General features: G+C 37.2%; 1 protein-coding gene across 5 annotated transcripts in view; it reads left to right on the top strand.

Moving 5' to 3' along the window:
• SHTN1 (shootin 1) overlaps positions 1–27,938 on the top strand; it is a 120,023-nt gene that overhangs the window by 37,733 nt on the left and 54,352 nt on the right. For all 5 annotated transcript variants that reach the window (XM_004050150.5, XM_004050151.5, XM_019034721.4 and 2 more), the window contains exons 4-9: positions 7,349–7,443; positions 13,359–13,527; positions 15,555–15,652; positions 18,564–18,645; positions 22,400–22,494; positions 26,816–26,962. In XM_004050150.5, coding sequence (XP_004050198.3) covers positions 7,349–7,443; positions 13,359–13,527; positions 15,555–15,652; positions 18,564–18,645; positions 22,400–22,494; positions 26,816–26,962 — 686 coding nt within the window. The remainder of the gene's footprint in view (positions 1–7,348; positions 7,444–13,358; positions 13,528–15,554; positions 15,653–18,563; positions 18,646–22,399; positions 22,495–26,815; positions 26,963–27,938) is intronic.

Raw genomic sequence — 27,938 nt, 5'->3', positions numbered from 1 at the left:
GCGGGAGCCACTGCGCCCAGCCTGTACATCAGTTTTAATGTTGTCCATAGTATTCCATTATAGGATAGTACCGTAAAGTATTTAATTATTCTTTCATTGACAGATTATTCCTGGTTTTTAGCTATTATAAATAATGCGATGGCAGGTATTCTGACACTTACATCTTTACAGTAATCTAAATAGTTCCTGAGGTTAATTCATATAAAAGGAATTACACTGGAGATCCACTATAGAGCATTGTGCCTGTAGCTAATAATACTGTGTTGTATACTTAAAATTTACTAAGAGGGTAGATCTTATGTTAAGTGTTGTTACTACAAAAGAAGATAAGTAAATAAAGAGGGCAGAAGGAAACTTTGGGAGGCGATGGATATGTCTGCAGCCTTGATGGTGGTGATGGTTTCACAGGTGTATAATAATCCCCCAAACTCATCATGTTGTATACATGAAATGTGTATGGCTTTTTACATGTCACTTATACCCTAATAAAGTGGTTCAAAAATAGAGAAAAGGAATGATAGCTTCATAGAACTTAAACATTTTTAAGAGTGTGAATGTTTGAAATAGCCCTCTCACTGAAGAAAGTTACATTCCCACAAAAGCTGTACTTTCCAAATTTTTGCTATTTTTTTTTTATGTAATGTAAATCTGTTATTTATCCCCTAAGACAGCATAGCTGATCAGACCCAGAGGGATCAGATGGAAATATGTCATAGGCAAAGGGTCAGACCGTAGCAGGGAAAGTGACCCCCTCCCTTGGAAACAAGGCCTTTCTCCATCATTCTGCAGATGTTCTGTCAGTCAGGGTATTTGATTATTTATAAAGAGTTGATTTGGTAACTACACAACAGAACATTTTATTCTAGTTAAAACAGCCATACAAATGCAGCATTATGGTTAAATTTCAACAGCAAGTTTATTTCAGTGTCTGGTTGTAACAGAGAGCATCCAAGGGGAATCTTATTGATATTACCTGTCTTTGGAGGCCAATGTGCTATGCTAGAAATACCTCTTATTCGCAAATGTATGAATTCCAATTATATGGTACTTTTTTACTTATGGAATGTACTTATTCTTAAAGAGTTATACCATTGGCATTGTTACCGGTTAATATGCTTGAATTATTGATAATGGATTGGTGTGCAGTGGGAATAGTTCAAGTTCCTTACGGTTGGGCTTATAAAATATTTGGTCTAGGGTTTATAAAATATTTTGGTCTAGGTAGGCAGTGGGGACTTTGCCTCCTGCATTATGCAAAACCAGAAGCAACGTTCCCCCAAAATCAACCTTCGAAGTAACATTTAAATTCTGCTTTCATCTGCCATTTCTCTTTTCCCTTTCTTTGTCTCTTCCTCTGAATAACTTTGATAGTTTTAAAAATTTACATTTTTCCTTATGAGCAACTCAAAGCCTGAGAGCATTGATTGGAAGATCAGTACAACAATCTGTATGGTTGTATGCATTTAGTTTTTACCTTTACTAAGTGTCTTTAATTAATGTAAGGTTTGGATGTTAGGAAAACAGAGTACTAATTCTTTTTTACTTACTCTCTTGGTAACTCACAGAACAACAGAGTGCCAACTCTTTACTCAGTCTCAAAAGGAGAGAAAACAAGGACTTGGCCAGGCGCGGTGGCTCATGCCTGTAATCGCAGCACTTTGGGAGGCCGAGGCGGGTGGATCATGAGGTTAGGGAGATCAAGACCATCCTGGCTAACACGGTGAAAACCCGTCTCTACTAAAAATACAAAAAATTAGCCAGGCGTGGTGGCGGGCGCCTGTAGTCCTAGCTATTTTGGACTATTGAGGCAGGAGAATCACTTGAACCAGGGAGGCGGAGGTTGCAGTAAGCCAAGATCTTGCCACTGCACTCCAGACTGGCGACAGGGTGAGACTCCGTCTCAAAAAAACCCCAAAAAACAAAAAAAATAAGGACTAAGAAAACTTTAAATATTTGTCAGAAAACTGTATCTGGGATAAATAATTCATGGCTTTTGAGCAGAGGGTAGAATTTCAGATTTGGAAGGGAATAGGCAGTATTTTTATCACCAGTGAAGAGCATTAGTTTGTGTGAATCCATTTCTGCATTAATAAAATTGGTATAAATGACCTTGCTTCATATACCATTTGAGGGTGAAAAAAGATAATCTGTATAAAAAATGCTTAACACTGTACCTGGCATATAGTAAGTGCTCAATAAATATTGGTTGCTACTACCACCATCTCATCAACTAAAATATCCAATGCCTGATTGCCTTTCAGTATTAAGAGTTCATATCATTTACCTTTAGGGAGTTAGTTCTTTGACACCAGACTCCACATTTGGATAGTGATGGAGGAAGTTTCTTTTGGTGCTGAGTTGAAATCTGAAATCCCTGTAACGTTTACCTACTAGGCCTACGTCTTTTTTTGAGACGGAGTCTCATTCTGTTGCCCAGACTGCAGTGCAGTGGCGTGATCTCTGCTTGCTGCGACCTCCGCCTCCTGGATTCAAGCAATTCTTGTGCCTCACTCTCCCAAGTAGCTTGGATTACAGGTGTGTGCCCTCATGCCTGGCTATTTTTTGTATTTTTAGTAGAGATGGGGTTTCACCATGTTGGCCAGATTGGTCTTGAACTCTTGACCTCAAGTGATCCTCTTGCCTCAGCCTCTCAAAGTGCTGGGATTACAGGCGTGAGCCACCACACCCGGCCTAGGCCTAGGGAACAGCTGAATAAGGGTTAGGAAAAGCTTTGTTTGGCCATAGGGCTCTACTCTCCCTAGCTTAGCATACTTTTCCCAGGATAAATGTTTTTATCCATATGTCCATGTCATTTTTGATCCTCTGCCAGCTCTCTCTGAGCCTTCCTCCTACACACAAAGAACACCACTACATAGCAAAGCTGCATTCCCTAGACCGGATTCCTGTGAAAGGTAACTAAAGACCTTTCATATCTTTTTATTTATTTATTTATTTATTTTTGAGATGGAGTTTTGCTCTTTTTGCCCAGGCTGGAGTACAGTGGCGTGTTCTCGGCCCACTGCAACCTCCGCCTCCTGGGTTCAAGTGATTCTCCTGCCTCAGCCTCCCAAGTAGCTGGGATTACAGGCAGCTAACTTTGTATTTTTAGTATAGACAGGGTTTCACCATGTTGGCCGGGCTGGTCTCGAACTCCTGACCTCAGGTGATCTGCCTGCCTTGGCCTCCCAAAGTGCTGGGATTACAGGCATGAGCCACCGCGCCCAGCCCCTTTCATGTCTTTTCAGCCACAATATTAGATCCATTAATCTGTTTTAAGGACACACCGATTTTCCTACATATATGCCAACTTTCATGGCTCTTTTCTTACCACATGGAAAACTTTTGAAGTAGTGTGATGTTGAAGAAGAATTTGTGATATGTTCACCACATATGCTTTAGAGATATTCTACATCTAAATATCGCTGGGAGTTAGAGTTGGGAGAGATTTGCTCTAGAAGCAACATCATTGGTGGTGACACCTTGTATAATGAATTAGAAAGGACTATAGAAAAGTACAGTCACCTAGAAATGGTTTTAACTGGGCTTTACCAGTTAGAACTCTGTGATTTGGAATATGTTATTTAACTTCTCTGGGCCTCCGTGTTCTCAAATATAAAATTGCTGTGATGATCCCTACGTTATAGGATTGTTGTGAGGCTTTGTGAAGGAGGGAACACATGTAAAGAGTTTAGCACAAGGCTGGACACATAGTCAGGCTCAACAAATGGTGATGGTAGTTGTTTCCTAAGCAATTCTATACTACAGAGAACATTCTCATAAAAGGCTGTTCACAGGTGAGCTTAGGCCTTCAGTCCTTCAAATAGACACTAACACGAGCACCTACTTTGCATGTAGCATTGTGCTAGGTGCAAGAGAATCAGACATGTAAAACAAAATCCCTGCTCTAATGTTCATAGTGAGTAGAAGATAAAAACAAGTAAAAAAAAAAAAAAACAGTTACCCTACAATGTGATGTGTACTACACTGCCATTTATGTAAGACTGCTTTGAAGTCATAGTTGAAGAGAGACAAACTTCGCTAATTCAAGTAGACTAATAGAAACAATACTTGATGTACTTTTAGGTTATACTTCTAAGTTCTCAGGGTCATTAAAATTTTTTTATTATGAAAAATTTCAAAGTTATGCAAAGGCGGGAAAATAATTTAACGAACCCCCATGTTCCAGTTTTCTGGCTGCAACAGTTGCCAACTCACAGCCAGTCTTCCAACTGTACACCCATACACCCACTGTCACTGACCTCAGATTGCTTTGGAACTAATTCCAGTCATCATATCATTTTACTGTTTACTGCCTGGAAATATTTCAGTATATATTTCTAAAAGATTAGTAGTCTTTTCTTTTTAACATAACTGCAGTATTACGGACACTTTATTAAAAGTTCATCTTTTTTCTTTTTTAAACCTCATGTCATCCAAATATGCAAATATGACAAGTACAGTGGACATGGATTGTGGATATCCTGAGACAAGCCCAATTCAGAACCATAGGGCAAATTATTACATGAATAGCTAAATGTTTAAAAAACTTCTATTATTCAAAATGTGCAAATAAATTTACATATTAAAAGTATTTCTGTTTTGCGTCATGTGACTTGACTTGGTTTTGGAAATGGGGTCATGCTTTTTAAAGATATAATCACCCTTTGAAATATACTCTTCCCATATGAACCTAGAACATTGGTAAGTAGGTTGTTATGCTACCAATTTAGCACTGGAATAATTTCTTAAACTAAAAATTAATGCGCGATTTAAAAAAATGTCTACTGTTCTCTCTTTGAGAAGAAATAAAAACCCCACCAGATGGAGTGCACCAAATCAGAACTGGAGAAAATGTGAGCAAGGACTACCCAGCTATGTTTATCAAGTTAAATCACAGGGTACCTTTTTACAAAATGTTCAGAAAGTAAATGTTTTTTTTGTTTTGTTTTGTTTCCTATTTGCTAGGCCTAAACCTCACTACTGTGGAATGAATTTTCTTACTCTTTCAAGAGCAAGAATGTTATTGAATAAAAAGTAAGATTCCTATGAAAAATGCAGAGTGTTTATGTTTTTGTTATGATAGTGGAAATACCAGATTGTGGCAGAAGATGTCAAGTAGTTAAGGCTAAAAATTCAAAGTAATATTTGATGTTGTAAAAATTGTATAGGTTTCTTTTCTCTTTCCTTCACATTTTTGAAGAACCTACCTTGTAAACATAGTGATAAAATGCCAGGAATATTAGGATTTTAAGGAAATAATAGAGCCTATTATTTAAACTACAATATAAAAGGCAATTATATTGATGAAGAGCTACATGGGCTTTGTGTGTGTGAATAAACTTGGCCTGTGTTCAGCTTCTATTTGTTCTTCTGGCATAAACACATATTGTGTGTGATTCCAGTTTAATGGGGACCCGTTTGTATGCCAAGCAGCTGCATTTTAGGACCTATTGCGTGATTTCATAGCTCTCTGAAAATTGGTTCTATTCAGAACAAGAGATAGAAGAGAAGAAGGGGGGTGATGTGGAAGGGGGGGGAGCTTCAACACACAATCATTTCTTTTCAATTGGAGCCAGAAAGGTTGATGACAACATGACCATTGTGTTATAATGATAAGACCACTAAGGCATCTGTACCTCTCATCAAGGCTTTCACACAACAGCAGATACAATTTAATTCACTGCTCTGTCAGCAGTGCTGATACCATTATGCCGTCTGTCTCCACAGTTATAATCACTGTCCTCTGAGAAATGCAGTTGAAATGATCTTGAGCAGTCAAAGAAACTCTCAATTAAGGCTGCCACTTCCAATGTGTCAGATTGTGTCTTATGCACTTGGTACAATTTTCACTTCCAATCCTGTTTATTTACAATGTCTACCAGTAATTACGCTTAACGTGTCATTTAGTGAGGGGGGCCCCTGCCAAGCCGATTGTTGGGTGCTGCTGTACCATTGAGTGGGAGTTTCTCGAAGTCAATGCCATCAGCAGCTTTTAGGCCCTGATGGGATGCAGTAGTAATGTTGATAATGCAAGTATCGTGCTCATCAAGTCATAATTAGATGCCACTCAAATGTGCCACTTGTAATAACAGTGTTGATTCATGTTTTTCTCGGTGACTGCAACTACTAATTAGTTAAGTGGTTTTTGGTTGGCCTGCATTTGCTGCAGATTATTATTACCCCTGAAAAAATGTCAAGGTTAGAGATGTTTCTGGCCATTTAGTGCTGCTTTATGAATTTGAATATTAACATAATAAGAACTTTGGACAGACTTAGGAAGTAATACATTTTTGTATTTAATTTGGAGAGAAATTTTTTCCCCTGAGTTTAATCATAATTGCAGGTTAATTAAGCTTAAATGAAGCAAAAGTAATCTCTCTTTGTGTTATGTGAGCCCAGTGCTTTTTGCCTAACTTTGTTGGGTTTCACATTTGGGTGTCCTTTAATTTTTTTTTTTTTAAGCCAAACAAATAGCAATGAGTAAGGTCTACATTTAGGGTTGAGATTCTGAGAGTTTTCATTTAACTAGGAATATGGGTGGAAGGAATTGGCATTTTTCTTTCTTGATCTTCAAAATATAACTCAAGTTCTAAATCACTTTATACCTGTAAATCTCAATTTACATGCACCAGCTATCAAAAAATCTAAAAAATACTATTTTTCGAGCATTGGTAACGTATCAAGTAAAATTTTATTTTTCTTCTAATGCTTCTGATAGCCTGTGATTCAGGAAGTAATTTATTAGCATCTGCTTTATAACCATATAGTACATAAATCTTACTGCTATACTTTTCTGCCTGAGAGTTACTTATGAAATAGCAGTAACTACTTTGTAGCTAATAGAGACAAATGTTGCAGTACTTAGCCAAGTCGCCACATTACTACTCCAGTCATAAGATCAATTTAAGATTTATTTTTCTTTTATTTTTTGTTAATTTTTCTTATTAGAGCCATGTATTATACACTGCTAAGAAAAAGAAGTCGTGCTGTCACTCCTCTTTATTTATGAAATATTCTTTTGTTTAAACTAGCACATATGTCTATGGATACATATCTAGTTGCAGAGAAAATAGACTTGTAAAAAAATCTAAATAGCGCTCTTAAAATGTACATAATAAAATGTATGTATGTGAAATGAATGTATTTTGTTGTGTTCTTGTTTCTTTGTACATTCAAATATTAGCTCAGATTTAATCAGGGCAGCTTCTCAAAAACCTTTTTTCAGTGATAGCTAAAGGTCTGGCTAGCCAAAGAATTGAAGTATTCTTAATCATGGGACGATGCGTGGGCTCCTGGAATAGCTGACTAATCTTTGAATGCTGAGATTTTTTTTCCCCCTCATTCCTAGTTTCTCACATGGTCATAGAGGAAGTTAATTTCATGCAGAACCATCTTGAAATAGAGAAGACTTGTCGAGAAAGTGCTGAAGCTTTGGCAACAAAGGTGAGACTTCAAATGAAGGAATTTTACCTGAGCTTTTAAATTTCAACTTGCTTTTCTAAGCAGTGGCTTCTGTCTGGTTTTGCTTTTCTACTTCTCTAATCGATTATCTACTCTGATGATGAGGGAAATGTTAAAAGGCCTCAGAATCCTGGAATATGATTATGTAAATATTCGCCTTAATGCAAAGGTTATTCCAAATTGTAAAAGGAGCATTTGTATGTGAGTATTTGAGCATTTGTGCTTTTTGCCTGTGAAAATGTGGAAAAAATGGTCCCAGAGTAGTGTCAAAGGGGACTTTGCAAATGTCCATGCATTTGGTTAAAATGCGACCAAGTTTAAAACTAACCTGGTGTGACATAAAAGAGCAGTGAATGTCTCATATTTGAATCAGATGAAAAAGTCACCCTGAAGCCGTGCATTTCAGGTGATTATTTATGAAAGCAAAGCGAGGGCATGCTGAAGGTGACCTCCAGTGTTCCACTGATTGCCTCTTGCTGATGAATTTACCAAGTGTGTAATTTTCTACATTCTATCTCATCAGAAGTACATTATTATTAAAGAATGTTTTTTTATCTCTGTCTTATGTATTTTGGGTTGGGTAAAATGCATCTGAACCACTTCATCAGAAAGTGGATTACAGCAATTTTCAACCAAACTTCATTAGTAATACTGGTTGTGTTTCTTTTCCCTCCCCTCCATCACCCACCTCCGAAAATTTCTTTGGATGTGACTGAAATCCTACTCTCAATAAATACATAAATAAATGTAATTTGTATGCATTAACAGTGTGCTTTCTAGAGATATTTGCTTAATTGTTTGCATAACAACACTACATTAGAATTCATAAGATATTTAATCAGGACCTAACTAAGAATATAAATTTGGGTATGTAACTTCTCTCCTGTTATTCATCTGAAGAATACACAGCAATACACTTTAAAAACACTTTTTAAAAAATGATAACATGGGTATTCTCACATCATTTTTACTCTGCGGCACATTCCTAGAGTTCACTAGTCCGTAATGTTGTGTGAATTCTGTTTTCATTTTTGAATTTCTTTCTTTGGATTAAGTAGAGAAAAAGTACATTTGGAGCCTGCTAGCTGCTCTGAATCTTCTAGTGTCTAAGGATATACTCTATTTTTTCTTGTTATTAACAAGTATTCCTGTTGTCATAGGACATCCAGAGTGAGGATACTGGCTACCTTTCAGGATTGGCAGAGTTTATGGAAGGCACTGGTTTGTGGGACAGTATATACAGGTTTTGTTCCTGGTTATGTAATTTTGGGCATATGTGATTTTGGACAAGTTAATTTTGTTCTCTGGACTGTAGTATCTCATCTTAAATGACATGATGGACTAGAGTTAGGACTGGAGTTAATAATTTATTTGCATATGGCCGCTTTTAAAAAATTACTTTATTCTGTCTCCCCTTTTATTTAATAGGTGTTTTTGGGCAAGAGAACTCACCTCTCTGAGCTACAGTTGTCTTGCTCTAAATGCCAGGATGGACCATGGTTGGCTTCATCATAATACCCCAGATCCACTGGCTCTAGATGTGTGGCCCAGGCATGTGCGTGTAGAAAAGCTGCCTGGTGACTGTTATATTCATTGCTCGTTACGAACCAGTGTTACCTAATCTCTAAGCTCATTTTTACAATTAAGTCTTAATAATAGCATCCTTACCTAACACTGTTTGTTGCCTGTTCTTTAAAAACCGTTTTTTAAAATGAACATATAGTTTATTTTTGAAGATATAGTATGAACTCATGGGGCCTAGAAAAAAATTTAAAAAATGGATTAAATCAAATACTATAAATGTGCTTGTTTGTTGTGAAAGACTGCTTTGAATGCAAAATGTGGAAACTTCATTATATGTGTGACTTCATTCTGATTTAAGTATCAATTGTCATTTTTGAAAGGAGGCTTTCAAAAATGCTCATTTTTTTTTCCTGAGAGCAAAGTTTCTATAAATTCTTATTTTTCTAAATTTTTGCCATCAAATTAATGACAAATGGAATGTTTAATTCTGATGATGCAGCTTGACCTCATAATTTTCTTTTTTTTCTTTTTGAAATGGAGTCCTGCTCTGTTGTCCAGGCTGGAGTGCCGTGATGCCATCTTGGCTCACTGCAACCTCCATCTCCCAGATTCAAGCAATTCTCCTGCCTCAGTCTCCCGAGTAGCTGGGATTACAGGCATGTGCCACCACACCCAGTTAATTTCTGTGTTTTTAGTAGAGACGGTGTTTCACTGTGTTGACCAGGCTGGTCTCAAACTCCTGACCTCAGGTGACCTGCCCGCCTTAGCCTCCCAAAGTGCTGGGATTACAGGCGTGAGCCATTGCGCCCAGTTCCTCATATTTTCTTAGAAGCAAGTATGGATACTTTGCTTTGCTAAAATGTGTAGATCAAACTGATAAATGTAGACCAGTTATTTAAGTCATATGACCCAAAGCCATTAAACTTGCTTGTTTTGTACCTTTAGCCACTAAACTGGACAATATAAAAACGCTATTTACATTTGAATATAATAGTAGGTTCTGTTACTGTAGGGTTATAAAAGATATATTTTTGGCTGGGCAAGGTAGCTCACGCCTGTAATCCCAGCACTTTGGGAGGCCGAGGCGGGCAGATCACGAGGTCAGGAGATCGAGACCATCCTGGCTAACACGGTGAAACCCCATCTCTACTAAAAATACAAAACTTAGCTGGGCGTGGTGGTGTGTGTCTGTAATCCCAGCTACTCGGGAGGCTGAGGCAGGAGAATCACTTGAACCAGGGAGTCAGAGGTTGCAGTGAGCTGAAATCACGCAGCTCTACTCCAACCTGGTGACAGAGAGACTCCATCTCAAAAAAAAAAAAAAAAAAAAAAGTAAAAAGATATATTTTTGCCTTAGACATAGAGGGGTTCCAAACAACAAGTAGCATGCAATTAACCTATAGCTTGGTGAATAGCTACAATGAAATTACTTAGCCAAAATTTGTGAATTCAGAATTCTCAAAAGTGTTCAAATAGTATGCACATAAGACCTCATGTCTAGGCTGGGTGTGGTGGCTCACTCCTGTAATCCCAGTGCTTTGGAAGGACAAGCTAGGAGGGTCACTTGAGCTCAGGAGTTTGAGAGTTTGAGGCTGTGGTGAGCTATGATCATACCACTGCATTCTAACCTGGGTGACAGAGCAAGAACCCGTCTCCAAAAAAACAAAACAAGAAAAACCCTCATATATATAAATCTTACATTTCTTCTTTCAAAATGTGAAAATGGGGTTTCAGAGAAGGATTATGAAATTTTCTGATTGGCTTTTTTTTCTTGAGCTGGTGACTTTGTTAAGTAGAGTAATTGTATTGCAGACAAACTGGTGGATTTTGGTGCCTGGTTTGATAGGGGCATTAAACCCTTTTGAGGGCGGAACTGTGTTGGCTATGATGTTGCTAAGGTATTATTGTAGTGGTTGTCTAAGAAGTAATATATTAAGCACTAGATGACAGAAACTAGTAGTTTCTTGAGTATCCTGGAGGAAGGAGAAAATGCATAAATGAATACTTTGAAGAAAACTAGCTGATAAATGATTTCCAAAGGATAATTAGACACAAACTAAACCTCTTCTTACTATGAATAACTAACACTGAAGTTTTATTATGTGGCAGTTACTATATTAAATACTTTATATATAATGTCTCATTTAGTCATCATATTGTGGGATACAGACTATCTTAATTCTTAGTTTACTGATGAGAAAACTGAAACATAAGGATTAGGTTAGTTGTAGAGGCAGAGATGGAATTTTATTGCAGAGCTGGGTTGTATACTAAAGCAATGTGTTTCTTTACATCAATGATTCTTAGTGTTGATGTACATTAGAATCACCTGGGAAACTGAAAAAGGGCTATGCTGGGCTCCACTGCCAGAGATTTGGGTATGGCATAGCGCCTAAGCATTGAGGTTTTTAAAAAGCTCTCCGGAGATTCTGATGGCCAGAGTTGAGAACCATTAGTTTAAATATTAGGATACAGAACCAGAAATTAAGTCTTAAATGTCTTCACTTTTTCCTTAAATTGATGTTTTCTTCTGACATTCCTAAAAGATGGGATCGTTTGAGAATTGACAAGTGAGGGTCCTTGAGCTTCGAGTGCCACGCTGTAGCATTCATGGTTTAAAGAACCCACAACAGTTTTTACCTGAATTTTCCAACTTAAGGAAGAGGTGTTGGGAAATGATGGGCCTCATCTTTTATCTTGATCTCCTAATGTAATGTGTGGAGACAGAAGCTAGAGTTGGAGACTGGGACTGAGGATAAAGGGTTGTGTCTGATTTCCTGAATAGAGCTTGCCAGTCTTCCAGGAAGAATCCATGGAAGAGTTCATAACCATTTCTTAGAGATTCTTCCTGATTCTCCAAAGAGGTCAGACAAACCTCTCGTGCTCCAGACCGTGCCACTTTAGGTTCCATATTATTGGGGTAGAAATCAGATCTCCCAGATTGAAGTGGGCTGGGCTTTCTCTATGAGAAACTCTGAGGAACCCTAATTATGATCACAAATGAAAGAGCAAAGTCAGACCAGTACTATGCTAAATATCTTATTCTAGTGTCAGGTTTACAGTGAGGAAAGGTAGTTATCTTTCCAATGAACTATGTTCATTTGTTTCCAATATCAATTATTAAATTCAGAGCATGTCTTCGTGGTCAAGGGCTCTAGTAAAGGAAATGTATTTGCATTTCTATAACTCACATTTTATAGTAGGGAAAATAATCTACTGATTACTTTGATGTGCGCAAATTAAGGAAAACTTTATTTTTTAGTCTTGGGAAGAGAAAACATAAGCAAAACCATATTGTACTTCTGTGGACATTGAACCATCCTTAGTCTTTGTGTGTGCTTTGTCCTAAATTTTCTTGTACATAAACACATTAGCTAAAGAAGGTGATAATAGTTGAATAACTGAAGTTAAAAAACCAACTCATTTCCATGTCCGGGAGTAAAAAATACATTAACAAAGTAGGATTCCTTTTTTTTTTTTTTTGCTATGAAGTAGAACTCTTTTAATAGAGATAGTAGAAACAACATCTTGAGCTAGTTTAAACAAGAAAAGAAAATGATGTAGGATCTGTTAGAAATATCAGAGACTTCCATAGAATCTCTGAGACAGGAGCAGTTTAGGAATGGACTGGAGTCTGGGGCTTGAGTCTGGTGGGAAACCCTTTCTCCGTTGCTTTTCTCTTCCTTTCTCTACACATCAGCTTCAGTTTTAGCTTTTCTAAAAACTACCTTCCTCTTTTCCTTGATTCTATAGTGGAATGTGGTTACAGCAGCTCCTGTCCAGGCACATGGAAAGAAACTCATTGCTCTGTTCCAGCCTCCAAATTTCTAGCGAGGGGATCTGATTGGTCACACTTGGGTCATGTGTTTAATCCCTGGACTAATTCGCTGTGGCCAAAGGGATGGGGTATGCTTGGGAGAGCATGGCACTCCCATTGAAATCATGTGGAACAATGGAAAGTGGTAATGTCCAGAAAAGAGGAGATGTTAGGCAAACAGACATTTAAAAGGTGTTCACAGCACCACAGCACGCAGAAGATTTGCTTGAAATAAAGTGCCTTTTTAAAGACTATTAATAACTATAAATCAGAATTTTTTTAAATCTGTACTGGTGTTTTATCTTAGTTCCTTATATTTCTCATCAGTTACAACTAGCATTTCCACTTGCTGCTGGCTGTAATCCAGTCATCAGGTCTTGGTTAAAGAAATAAATTTAATATAAAACCTTATTGAATGAATCCACTAATTGTTATGTCCTGCTGTGAGTGTTGATGAATATGTAAGACAAAAATATACTTAATTTGTCTATTGTTTAAAAATCCAAGATACTCATTTGGCTGCTGTTAAAATAACTGTTTTTATATTTTGTCTTAGCTAAATAAAGAAAATAAAACGTTGAAAAGAATCAGCATGTTGTACATGGCCAAGCTGGGACCAGATGTAATAACTGAAGAGATAAACATTGATGATGAAGATTCGACTACAGACACAGACGGTGCCGCCGAGACTTGTGTCTCAGTACAGTGTCAGAAGCAAATTAAAGGTAGAACTCTTTGCTTAATTATTGAGCATATTTTTTACCCCGTTATGATAGTGCTTCTGAACGCTGACCGCACATCAGAATCATGTGCGAAGCTTTCAAAATACTGATGCCTAGGCAGGGCGTGGTGGCTCACGCCTGTAATCCTAGCACTTTGGGAGGCCAAGGCGGGTGGATCACCTGAGGTCAGGAGTTGGAGACCAACTTGGCCAACCTGGTGAAACCCGGTCTCTACTAAAAAATACAAAAATTAGCTGGGCGTGGTGGCAGGTGCCTGTAATCCCAGCTACTTGGGAGGCTGAGGCAGGAGAATCACTTGAACCCAGGAGGCAGAGGTTGCAGTGAGCCGAGATTGCGCCGTTGCACTCCAGCCTGAGCGACGGAGCGAGACTCTGTCTCAAAAAAAAAAAAAAAAAAAAATACTGATGCCTGGGTCCTACCCTATCCAAAATTTTGCTACACCATAGGCCAATTAAATCAGAATTTTGGATGGGGTAGGACCTAGGCATCAGTATTTTGAAAGCTTCCCACATCATTTATTTATATCTCCAAATCACCATAGGGTATATAACAATTGTGCTTTATGAGTTACTTTCTTGTTTGGAATTAAGCACTTTTGAAAGTGTCTCAATGGAAACAGCCAGTTATACTATAACCTTAAGGATATGTACTATATGTCAAGATATTTTTGTTAAATGAAAGAAACAATGAATAAAAATATATTTAGCTGACACCCGTTTTTTGTTGGTTAACAAGTAGTGTTGTAAGGCAAGATCATATGATACATCTACTAAATGCACATTCATTTTACTCGTACACATGTTTATTTAAAGATGTAGGAAAGCAGTTCTGGCTCAATAACTATTGGAACATTTTAATTTAGTACACAGGTCAAAAGCAATATTCATTTATTTGTTTGGTAGATAAAATTTCAACTGGAAGTATAAAGAAGAAAGGATGTTACAGACACCATCTTTACCGACTCTTCAACCCCTCAAGCTAACACAAAATAGAATTCATGTTGGTAGGGAGGGAGAGGAAGTTTAAAGGAGTTCCCTTTGCTCATTATTCTCCTTTCTGTTCGAGCTTGAACAATATGGTTTCATGTTCTTCTTTCTGGATTAGCCAGCAAATGGAGAAAGTGATTTAGAAATAAGTGTCTGAGAACTTCTCCAAGCTGAGTTTATGTAAAAAGTTTGATTTAATTTACAAATAACCACATAACATATTCTTTATTGCACTTGGAAAACAGTAAGAAATTAAAGGCAGTTAAAACCTAAGTGACAAAACAGTAGGCCAGAATATGAATTTGAGTAGTCTGTGCTAATCTATGTGTATTTTCAAACATTTGAGTGACAGAAGTAACTTTAACACCAGAAGCTTTTGCGCTTACAGTTGATAATACTCTCATTCTAGTAACACACTTTTCATTGAATCCTAATAATAAAACTATGAAATAAATTTAAAAACAAAACACCCATGACTCTAGAGAGAAAATTACTAGAATTAACCCTTCTTTCAAATAGTTATATTTTGAATCAGTTCAAATAATGTCTAAGGACTATAAATTGGCAGCAAGTCAGGATCTTTTACTTCTAATCAAAATATCCAAATTATTAACGTCCCAATTGTTTATTTATATTGTATTGTAATAATAGCCCGTGGCATTATGAAATAAAAAAGAAATTAGTACTACACCTTAATTTGTTTTGCTGAAAACTTAAAAAAATTTTACTTCCAAAATGCTAGATAGTTTTCTAGAATGTGGTTTTGATAGAATGCAAAGAAAACATGATCTGGTACATTTAATGTAGTGAGGTTGCCTGATATAAAATTGTTAATATCCATGGCTATTTTGGGGAGGGCCACGCAAATGAGATTCTCATTGTCCTTTGGTTCTTCATTTCTTTTTAATTGTTAAATAATCTTGACCATAAGCTGCACATGGACTGGCATTTTCAATTCTTTTGACCAGATTGATTTCTTATTTTAAAAATAAGTTTATATATTTTTTTTCTTTAAAAATGCAGAACTTCGAGACCAAATTGTATCTGTTCAGGAGGAAAAGAAGATTTTAGCCATTGAGCTGGAAAATCTCAAGAGCAAACTCGTAGAAGTAACTGAAGAAGTATGTATCTCAGGCCTGAAAGGCAAGGGCTTTAGCATTTTCAAGGTGTTCGGGGATTTGCTAAGTTAAGAACTTAATATTATAAGCCAATTTCTAACATGAGAACCATGTACCAATTTTAATCTTCTCTCCTCAATTTCAGACATAAAAAAAGGTAGAGGAAATAAGATGATGAAGATTCATGTACCCACTAGCTAGCTTAATAAATAAAATTCTGAAATAGCATGGACATGTTTCCTGTTGTTCCCCCAGTTTTTGCTATGTAAGGCAAATTTGTAAGAGTAGTAGCTACTATTTCAAGTCATATATTTTATTGCTGCTGGTAGAGAAAGAAGAGCATGTTTTGCTTTTCCGGTGAATGACTGGTTCAATTGGGAAGGACCGTCCCTCTGTGCATCTCCAACACAGGCATTTATGATAGGTGGTAGGATGGGTTCAAGTGGTTGTTTACAGAATCTTTCTTTTCTGGTGTTTTGTTTTGTTCAAGACAAGACCTAACTCTGTCACACTCAGGCTGGAGTGCAGTGGCATGATCACAGCTCACTGCCGTCTCAACCTCCCAGGCTCAAATGATCCTCCTGCCTCAGCCTCCCAAATAGCTGAGAGTACAGGCATGCGTCACCACGCCTGCCTGATTTTTAAAAATTTTTATAGAGATGTGGGTTCCTGTATTTCCCAGGCTTGCCTTGAACTCCTGGACTTGAATGATCTTCCCACCTTGGCCTCCCAAAGTGCTGGGACCACCAATGCAAGCCGCTGCCCTGGCCTCTTTTTCCTTTTGAACTGTCTTTAAGAACAAGACCCTCACAATTGCCTTTTATTTGCACGAGACTTCAAGGATTTGCCTTCACAGTCTTGATTCTTGATTTAATTTGCGTCAGTGGTTCTTAGATTCTGTAGCCCAGCGCTTCCCAACTGATGTGCCAACTGCAGCTTGATAAAGTGGCTTATGAGCATGCCAATGTATTGATCCTGTCAGTGAGCAGCCTCATCCAGTTACCTCAGTTTGCACACACATATTGTCATTTTCTTGGAGACCATGATGTAAAAAAGGTTGGAAAGCAGTGTCTGCCAACTTCCCAGCCTGAGCTCCTTTTATTATTGTGGCAAAACATTGTAATGAATGGGAAGAAGGAAGATGATATTTTGGAAAGGACCTTACTGTTGGACAATGTGTACCAGTTACTAATTTAAACCAAAACCAAAACTAAAGCCTACACTAAAAGAACCAGTTAATAGATTATCTGGAGGTGCTGATGGATTCAGAGCCACTTTCAGGACCATTATCTTTGTTTCTTAGTGTGCTCTGTTCCTCAATTGTGATTATTTACTGATGATTCTCTCCCTTCCCACTTAGAGGTGTTATTGGAAGACAATTCAACAATTATTTTTATTATGGCTATTTCAGACATCTGAGAAGGCATAATGAACAAAATAATGGGGCTGAGTTCAGTGGCTCACGCCTGTAATCCTAGCACTTTGGGAGGCCGAGGCAGGAGGATCACTTGAGCCCAGGAGTTGGAGACCAGCAAGACCTCCTAGCAAGACCTCGTCTCTCAAAAAAATTTTTAAAAATATTAGCCAGGCATGGTGGCATGTGCCTGTAGTCCCAGCTACTCAGAGGGCTGAGGTGGGAGGATTGCTTGAACCCAGGAGTTCCAGGCTGCAATGAGCTATGATTGTATTACCACCCTCCAGCCTGAGTGACAGACTGAGACCCTGTCTCTAAAAAAATTATTTTTAATGAACGTCCATATACCTGCTACCCAACTTAATTCACAGAATATTAGCATAGTGATGAAAGCCCTGGTGTAACTCTTTCTAGTTGCATACTCCTTGCTCCCTGCCCAGTTTCCCTAAACAACTGTTATTCTGAACTTGGTGTTTCTCATGTCAGTGCACATATTTACATGTTCACTACAATACATAGTATTCTGAGTGTTTTTAAATATTATAAACATGCCTGCTTTCTAAATTCAATATATTTGAGATTTATCTTCTACCTTGATATATGTAGCTTTACTTTATGTTCTTTTTTTTTTAAAAAAAACTTTTCTATAGTATTCTCTTTCGTTGATAGACATCAAAAGTTATTTCAGAAATTTAAATTTTTGTGGGAGTATTTATATGTGTTTTATTTAAGCCAAGAGTCATCAAAGTTCAAAGTCTTATTTTAAAAGTTCATGTTCATCTTACTTAAGTCAAAAGTAATCAGCATTTTTATTTTATTTTATTTTTTTTAATTATTATACTTTAAGTTCTAGGGTACATGTGCACAATGTGCAGGTTTGTTACATATGTATACATGTGCCATGTTGGTGTGCTGCACCCCTTAACTCGTCATTTACATTAGGTATATCTCCTAATGCTAATCAGCATTTAAAATGAATACCAAAATTGAGTATCGGATCTTGACTAAATGATTCTTGTATTTTCTGGGTGATCTTTAGTTGGATTTTTGCATTAAAAATATGAATCATGGCTGGGTATGGTGGCTCATGCCTGTAATCCCAGCACTTCGGGAGGCTGAAGCAGGAGGATTGCTTGAGCCCAGGAGTTCGAGACCAGCCTCGGCAACATAGGAGACCCCATTTCTATATTCTTTGTTTTTTTTTAATTTAAAAAAATGTATCATTTACATTGGATGGCTAGCATACTGTTATGTTTAGGTGCCAGTGCCAACTGGAATATATAAATAAGTTCTGTACCAGGTATACATCCTAACTTAAATAGCTATCCTTGAAGCTTTAAAGAAGAGCTTTAATAAAAAGTCCTAACACATTGAAACCAATATCTGCTTTAAATTGTAACTTCATGTTGAAAGTTGAACAGCAATTGAGTATCACACATTGCCATATGTCCTGTTTTACAATTTTTGGTGTTTTTTCCCCTCAAAATTTCACATTTTTAGGTAAATAAAGTTAAACAAGAAAAGACTGTTTTAAATTCAGAAGTTCTCGAACAGAGAAAAGTCTTAGAAAAATGCAATAGAGGTAAGTCTGTCCAGTCTTTTTTTCTCAAATACGTATGCGGTGTGTTCTGTTTGCATATATTGTGTGTCATTTTACACCTGTGCCTAAGTATGACTGTAAATAAAATCTTCTCCTATATTGTGATTTTCTAGCATTGTGTCTCTCCCATTTCCATTGTTTTATTACCCAACTTAGAGTCTGGGGACATCTAAAAGTGATTTCACTTGAGGAACAAGGAACCCACTCATTTTGAAACTTCAAACCGAAATACTACTTCTGTCTTACATATATCCAGGGATCATGGCCTTTTTAGCTCTTCCCTCAGCATTTATGTATTTGGTAGGTTATTTAGTAAATCTCAGTCCAGAAGAGGTTAGGCTGTCTACATAAAACATGTAACATTATGTGATGAAATTTTAAATTAAGAGGATGTGGAAAATGGGATAAAGGAAAGTAAGAGTTAGATTGATATACAAAGTGCATACTTGTTCTGAGGTCTTGCACATTTCCTGCCTGTATGTTTGAAATCTGGTTCTGAGCTGTCTGACAGTCAGTGCAATAAGAGATTGATGATCATTTAAATGAATCACATGAAAATGAACCTAATGATCAGGAAAAGCAGACCTGCTCTCCTGGTGAGAGGGAAGTGTCTCCAGTGGCTATATCCAGAGAAAACTTTGTGTACTTTGGGCAACAGTAACTTTATCCACCTGGTTGTAAAACACAGCATCAGCTCTCATGGGGGCTGTTTCGTGTATCTCCCAGTTTAAGACAAGGAAGTGATGCCAAAGTGTGGTTCTGCAAAAATAATTCTGGGAGTGGTAAGAAGAACTTAATATACTTTCTGTTCTCTCTTTTTCCCTCAGTCACTCTCTTTCCTTGTTTAGAAGCTGCAACACTAACAGGAAACCTTTGCGACCCAGGGCCTTTCCTATTGTTATTGGTGGTAGCTGTCAATCTTTTTGTCATTCATCAACTGGGATTTTTTTTTTTTGTAAATAAAGGACCTTGTAGTTAAATGTGGGCAATATGCTGGATTGTAACATTTCTCCAAGTCTTTCTGTATTTAAAGATAGGAATGGTGTAGAATTTTCAGTCTTGATTCACTGTGCTAGGAAAAGGGTTCTGCAAGGATTAATCATGTAGATCTTGCCTTCAGAGAGCCCACTGTCTAGGAAGAGAGAAAAATTATATAAATAAATACCTGACTAGGACCAACCTGATTTCTTTCAGATTCCAAGTCAGAAGGGCCAGGACACGTGAAAATTCCCTTTTTATTATAGTGTTCTGGACATAGAAAAGAGAGTCAATTATCTTGCCAGGGCTTCAGATCGTCATAGTGTTCTTTGTTTTCTTCATGAAATTTCTTGTTTAAATAGGCTTGAAAATCATTTAGCTCTCAGGGACCTATAATTCACACCAAAAATCACCACTCTTATTGCTTTACTTATTAGTCTTTCATCTGAAGAGGCTGTAGATTTACAGAGTAGAGTTTGAAATTCTATGTCATTACACAGCAAACCAGTCCTTAAGTCAGTTAGGATTGAAGTGCCCTGGTGGAGCAGTGTGTGAAGGCAGCTGTTAAGAGAGCCTTTTGAAAGATTTTGTTGGTATGACTCAGCTCAGGGTGGAGGTGACTCACCAGAAGTGGATGGACAGTGTGATGTCTGCCCAGCTTGTGCCTAATATCTAATGGTGTCATCACTCCCTCTGTCCTGTCATTATCACTATTTAACAAAATAGGCCACTGAATGTTGAAAATAGCAAAGAATTTATGTTACTTTTATTTGACAGGACCTTTTGAAGCTTTCGGTCTTGCAGTAACTCCTTGGTTACAAAGCTCTGATTCTTTGGTTCTGAATGCATCTAAGGCTGTTTCTCTCCTTTGTAAATATGGAGAACACTTAAAAATAACTTATATGTCCAGGCGCGGTGGCTCACACCTGTAATCCAAGCACTTTGGGAGGCTGAGGTGGGCGGATTACTTGAGATCAGGAGTTTGAGACCAGCCTGGCCAACATGGTAAAACCTCGTCTCTACTGAAATACAAAAATTAGCCAGATATGGTGGCACGCACCTGTCTGTAATCCCAGCTACTCAGGAGGCTGAGGCAGGAGAATCACTTGAACCTAGGAGGCGGAGGTTGCAGTGAACCAAGATTGCACCACTGCATTCCAGCCTGGGCGACAGACATAGTGAGACTCCATCTCTCAAAAAATAAATAAATAAAACATATATATATATAATATATATTATTTTATATATTTATATATACAATATTTACATTTTATACATATGTATATACATATACATAATTTATACATTTATTTACATTTAATATTATATACAATACATATATTTTATACATAAAAATGTATATATTCAGGTAGTATACTTTTTTTGGTGGAAAATTTAGATTCATGTAAGGAAAGAAAAAAATCTCAACCTTTACAATCCAGAGATAAGCACTAGTACCATTTTAGTGTATATTCTTCCAATCTTAATAAAACTCTCTCTACATATATACATATTAAATGTTTTGTTAAATATGTTTATATATATATATATATATATATATATATATATATATATATATATATATATATGGAAGACAGAGGAAATACCAGTAAAAGGAATCTCTTTATACTTGCTGGTACCTTACAAACCCATGAACATCCCTCTCTACTCTTACCCCTCCCTTGAATTTTTATTATTTCCTTTCTTTTATTTGTAGTTTTGCCAAATATGTCTATATCTCTAAACAGCATTGTTTAATTTTGCTTATTTTTGAACTCTATGTAAATGGAATCATTTTTCCTATAACCTTCTGCAACTTTTTATGTTTGTGAGATTCATGCATGTGGACAGGCATAGCTGTGGTATGTTTGTTTTCGCTGCTATATACTATTCCATTAGATGACTACGCTAAAATTATTTTAAGTAGTATCCTATTGGTAGACTTTGGGCTGTTTCCATATTTCTGCTATTCTGAGCCATGCTGTTATAAAAAATGTTAGACATGTCATCTGGTGCACATGTCCAAGAGTTGCTCTAAGACACATGCCAAATGTCAAATTTTATCTTCAATTTTTTTTCACTGCATACCGAATTTAATAAAACCATACTTTAAAATTTTTACCAGTTGCCTCTTGGATGGGTGTAAGAAGTGTTTTTACTCTGCATTTCCCTGATTCTTAATGAAGATGAGCATCTTTCCACATGTTTATTGGCCTTTTGTATATTTTCTATTCTGTGAAATGGCTGTTGATGTGCTTTATCTGTGGCTTTTAAAGAACAAAAATGAATTCACTTTGCACTAATTTTTGCAATCTATTTTTAAAAATACATCACAGATGTCTTTCCATTTACTAAGTATGCTTCTACAATATAATTTTGATGGCAGAGTAATATTTCTTGTACTACAGTTTACTCATTTTTCAGTGTTAGAGTATTATGTCATTTCACTTTTATCAGCAATGAGGTAGAGAGCATCCTTGCAACCAAATGTCTGTATATGCTCATGTGTTACAATCTTAGCATATGCATTCCTGGAAGTGGGATTATTCAAAGTGTATGAATAGTTTTAGATTTTTGATTCACGTTGCCAAGTTGCTCTCCAAAAAGGTTTTATCAGTTTGTATGCCAACCAGGAATGCATGAGGGTACCTGTATGCTGGTATGAAAAATCTTTTCAACACTGTTTTTCATCCATATTCCTGATTATTTGTGTGACTTACTGTCTGGGTTTTTCTTTTTTTTTCTTTATCTTCTTAAGTGTCCATGTTAGCTGTAGAAGAGTATGAGGAGATGCAAGTAAACCTGGAGCTGGAGAAGGACCTTCGAAAGAAAGCAGAGTCATTTGCACAAGAGGTGGGTATCTTGTAAAAATCTTATTTTTTTTCTTGAGACAGAGTCTCGCTCTGTCACCAGGCTGGAGTGCAGTGGCGCAATCTCGGCTCAGTGCAACCTCCGACTCCCTGATTCAAGCGATTCTCGTGCCTCAGCCACCCAAGTAGCTGGGATTACAGGCACATGCCACCGTGCCCAGCTAATTTTTGTATTTTTATTAGAGATGGGGTTTCACCATGTTGACCAGGATGGTCTTGATCTCCTTATCTCGTGATCTGCTCGCCTTGACCTCCCAAAGTGCTGGGAGATTACAGGCGTGAGCCACCGTGCCCAGCCGTAAAAACCTTTTGAATTTTTGTTTTGTAAGGGACCTTGCAGATGACATATCAGACAAATTCTTGAGGTTGAATAAGAACTTACCAGTTTGAATTAAGGATCTGCTGGTTTAGGGAGGCAGATATAGAATAGTATCAAGTTCATTGTCAAAAGATCTGGGCTCAAATTTTGGCCATGTCAGTTACTAGTTGTAGTAGTGTATGACCTCTGAGCAATTCTTCAGCCTCTCAGGGCTTCACTTTTACCATCTGTAAAATGGACAATAATACAGACCTGACCAAGTGGATTTTAATGGCAAAATTTTAAAAAAGTGTTGTATAAACTATAAAATGCTATGTAAGGGAAAGGAATTGCATTTGGAGATAACCCATGACTTGTGATGGAAAGTCCAACTTGGGTACAAGATGCCTGTACATTTCAAATAGGCTTAAAATCTGGGATGTATCTCCATATACCATCTCAGATAACAGTATTATGGTATCAGTATTTCTCTTCAGCCATTGTGCAGTGCTGTCATTATGCCAGGAAATTCTTCCACTGGCTGTGGAACACTGCAATGTAGTACATTCATTATCTCACATTTCACCAGCCTACTGATCTTCCTCTTATGTTAGAGATCAGCTTTGAGCATCTCTTGTTCCGGCTTACCTGTTGACATGCAGTCGTTGGGTCTTCCATGGCCCTGGGGCTGGTTTCCAGGGGGATGAGGAGTTCACCAATGGGCTAAACTCAAAAGCTGGTCTGCAATGAGATCTCCATCCTGTGGGTGTAGTTTGAATTTGTGTGCATACTGTAGGTTGAAGGAAAATAGCTCAGGAAATGTAAAACAGTCCTAGGTAGAGGTATCCAAGGCATAGAAGGAAGACAAAGCATGGCATTAGGGGAATGACATTTGAAAATCCAATGATGGTTTTGTGGGGGTCTTTCTGTGCTTGAGCGTAGCTGTGCTAGCAATGAACTCTACCGAAGGTTTAGGCCAAGTAGATCTGATTTGAAATATTATGATTCGTTTTATTTAGAGAGTTTAATGAAAGGTGAGTAAATATTTTTCTCTTATTACTTGGAAGAAAGAAAAAAGAATTGAAGTGTGTCAGAGCCCTCTGGAAAACGTTGCAGCAATATAAATAATGCAGTGAAATAAACAGTGGAGGGGGAGGGGAAGCAGGGATAATGTGAAGATGCCTTTATTGCAAAACTGGAAAGGTCGGCTGATTTTGACCTGAATAGCAGGTCTCATTTCAAGACATGTTCAGTTTTCCATCTGTTGTTTGCACAATGATGTTAGAATACAAAGCAGCTCAAAGAAAAACTTGAAGGCCATGTGGTAGCAGAGAAGACAGATAGAAGAAGCAAGGTTGCAGTAAGAAGACAAAAATGAATGATTGACTCTGCTGTTCACCTGGTCTTCAGTCTTAGTGGTTGGTGGAAACAATGATGCTGACATGTTAACCCAGAATGAGGAGGTAGAAGTTTGAGGAGAGAAAGAAAGCAAGAGCAATGGTACTTGTGTTACTGGCAGCATAAATATTTGCAGTGGCACTCAACAATTTTACAATATCTAGATTCAATCTACACAATAGTGAGAAGAAAACTTTTTTTAAAAAAATAGCACCACATTGGAACTAGTATATTTTCCTTTTTACAAAGTTTATGCATTCTCAGGTTTTCAACAGGTAAGTACTACACAAAGACACATAACTTAGTTTAACAACAGAGTCCCATTCTTTTGCATTTTACTTACCACTTAGGGCATGCAGCAAACATCTTACTGTGCCAGACACTGTGCTGACATTGGGAATCCAGTGGTGAAGAAAGCAAATATGAGCCCTGCCCTCTTGGAGCTTATAGTCTAGAGCCTTAGAAATCAATTTTTAAGGTTAATTTACTTTATATTTTTAATTAAAAAGGAGTATGTGTGCCTTGCACAAAGATACAAATATTTTCTAAATGTATAAAATAAAAATTGAAAGTTACCCCCCATTCTTAACTCCCACTAGTTCATTTAAAAAACGAAACCAAAAACTTAATCCCCCTCAACAAGAAAACTATCAGTTATCTTCATAACTCTATTAAAATTTTAAATTTCTTCAACATAATTAAATTTTTTGGCCAGGCATGGTGGGTCACGTCTGTAATCCAAGCACTTTGGGAGGCCGAGGCGGGGGGATCACTTGAGGCCAGGAGTTCAAGACCAACCTGGCCAACATAGTGAAACCCCATCTCTACTAAAAATACACAAATTAGCCAGGTGTGGTGGCAGGCACCTGTAGTCCCAGCTACTTGGGAGGCTGAGGCACGAGAATCACTTGAACCTGAGAGGCAGAGGTTGCAGTGAGCCGAGATTGTGCCACTGCACTTCAGCCTGGCTGCCAGAGCGAGACTCCATCTCAAAAAAAAAAAAAAAATTACTTTAATCATAATGGTCACCCAAAACAATTCATTTTAATTAAATCACTGGTCTGAAGTTTAAGATACTGTGATGAAATATTGATTACTCTTTCTTAGAATGCTGAAGCTGCATCTCACCCTTCTCCAGCCAAGTGTACATGCACATACTCTCCCTCACTGCAGTCTCTATACCTCTCACTCTCACACAAATGGAAGAAGAATGTGGGTTTCATGTATACGCAATTGTTTATTTACCTGTTTGACTTTGTAATGTGTTTTAATTCTGCAGAAGAACCCTGTCGTAGTTTTGTAGGCTTTTCATAAATCCCTAGGCAAAGAAGGAAAGCTTCTGACCTTTTTTTCCCTTTCATAGGAAGACATACTGGGAAGAAAATGTTAGTGTTTTAGTGTACTGTATTCATGACTTGACTTTGATGTGGAAATCGATACTGATCAAGAGCTTAAGGATTGTATAAATCATTAAAGCTGTGGTCTTGCCACATGGAGGTTGATGGAAAATATTTTTGTCCTGAGTTTTATTTGCTGACTTTTTCTGTTACATGATGGGTGAAGTTGTTGAACAAACTAATATGAGGGCTTTAGCAAATCATTTTGCGGTTCAGAGCTTTCAGTTAAGTTACAATGTAAATTTTAAAATGCTGTTAAAAATCTGAAAAGGTGAAGCTTTACTATAAAATTGGTAGGCCAGATTTCAGAGTTTACAAAAACATTTCATACTTGGAATCACTCACTGGCCAAATTGGGTAGAGTGTTAAGGAAAAGAAATAACAGGTAAATAGAAATCAATATTATTTTCAATCATGTAAAGTTGTGAGGATTTGATGAATAACATATAAATTGCTTAATACAGTGCTCAATAAAATATACTGTCTCCCTTATCCCCTTTACCCTTCTACTGTTAACTACTTTTATCACTGGGGAGAAACTAATTAGTTTAAAACAAAACATTAGATCTAGTAAACAGTAGAGGAACTTAGCCAGATGGTTAAGAGCTTGGGCATGTAAATCAGATATGGGTTTAAGTCCTGGTCTTGTCACTTAACGTGTGTTCTTGGGAAAGTTGCTTAACTTCTTTGAGCCTCAGTTACCTTATTAGTAAAATTAGATGATAGTAGTGTCTACTTGATAGTGTTGTTTTAAGGATTATATGATATAATGAATGTAAAATGATTCCCACCATGTCTATCACATAGTGTTTAGTAAATGTTACCTATTCATAGTAGAAGCACTTTAATAGGATTGATGTAAGGATTAAAATAATCCATATAAAATATTTAGTGGAGTACACAAGGTAAATTCTTGAGAAATATTAGCTACTACTATTAATATTAATGTATCTTAAAGCAATAATAAAATATTAAAAACTGAAGAGTAAGACCAGCTTATTGTATAAATATCTTGTTGGGGCAGGAGTAAAGGTATTAAAGATTATTTAAAAGGAATGAAATCATAGCAATCACTACTTCTAAAACTACAAGTCAGAATTTGCCTTTAATGATTTAATAAAAATTCCATGTACTTTTCTTTTGCTGAAGTTACAGTTGAGGAGGTATGTGAGATTGATTGATATATACATTCTTGTAACAAACTTTTGCAGATGTTCATTGAGCAAAACAAGCTAAAGAGACAAAGCCACCTTCTGCTGCAGAGCTCCATCCCTGATCAGCAGCTTTTGAAAGCTTTAGATGAAAATGCAAAACTCACCCAGCAACTTGAAGAAGAGAGAATTCAGCATCAACAAAAGGTAACCCATTTTCTTCTGGAGTCTTAGGTACACACACACATACATGCATACACACATATATTTAAGATGAAGGGCGCCAGTGGAGTCAGTCCAGTCATTTACTGTTTCATATTTTGCCTTAGTTACTAAGTGCTTTCAACCACCTTTTAGAAAAAAATAACTAAATGAACTTAATGTTGTGAAACTGAAATTTGTAATACGCTATTATAGACTTTATAATAATCTTTAAACTGTCCAAAGGGTCGGAAGAAGCAAGGGAAAGAGGTATAACTCAAAAAGAGCTTGGATAAGGCAAAGTCTGGAAATTTGATTTTTGGAAACGTTATGTTTTTTGGAGACTGCAGACACTAAGAGGCTGTATTCATCTCAGAGCACTTGTTGGAGGGCATAGGTTTTATTCAAAGAAAACGACAGTCCATATTAGTAGTAATTGTTTGCTTAGAGAAAATTTTTGATTTTGTAAACTTGCACATATGTGTATGTTTAAAGACTTCCTAAGTGATTATTTCAATTTGATGAGTGGAGCTATTCCAGCTGACACAGCCTACCTCTGTGTGCCAAGAAGAAAGGATAGTCATTGTGGTAGGTGAGAGGAGAATGTGGGAGGGGAGAAGCAAAGAAGTGGAACAAAGACTTCCAAATTAAAGAGACCACTTAAGAAAAATTACATCAGTGTTTATACTACTTATAATATACCTCATTTGGGAAGGAAAGGCTGTTAGCTGCTACTTGTTACCACCTGTCAAAGCCTCTGTGGCAACAGTATTGACATTTAATCCTTGGAAGTTCTGAAGTTTTTACAAACTTGGTGGTGAGGTTGAGTTGATTTGTTTTGCCTCAATAAGAAATGTTGATATATGGTGGCTGGTAAGATGGCCGAATACGAACAGCTCCAGTCTGCAGCTCCGAGCGGGATCAACGCAGAAGGCGGGTGATTTCTGCATTGGGTACCTGGCTCATCTCACTGGAACTGGTT

The sequence above is a fragment of the Gorilla gorilla genome, chromosome 8 (genome assembly GCF_029281585.2).
Source record: "Gorilla gorilla gorilla isolate KB3781 chromosome 8, NHGRI_mGorGor1-v2.1_pri, whole genome shotgun sequence".
Lineage (NCBI taxonomy): Eukaryota > Metazoa > Chordata > Mammalia > Primates > Hominidae > Gorilla > Gorilla gorilla.
This window is presented reverse-complemented; position numbering and strand designations above follow the sequence as displayed.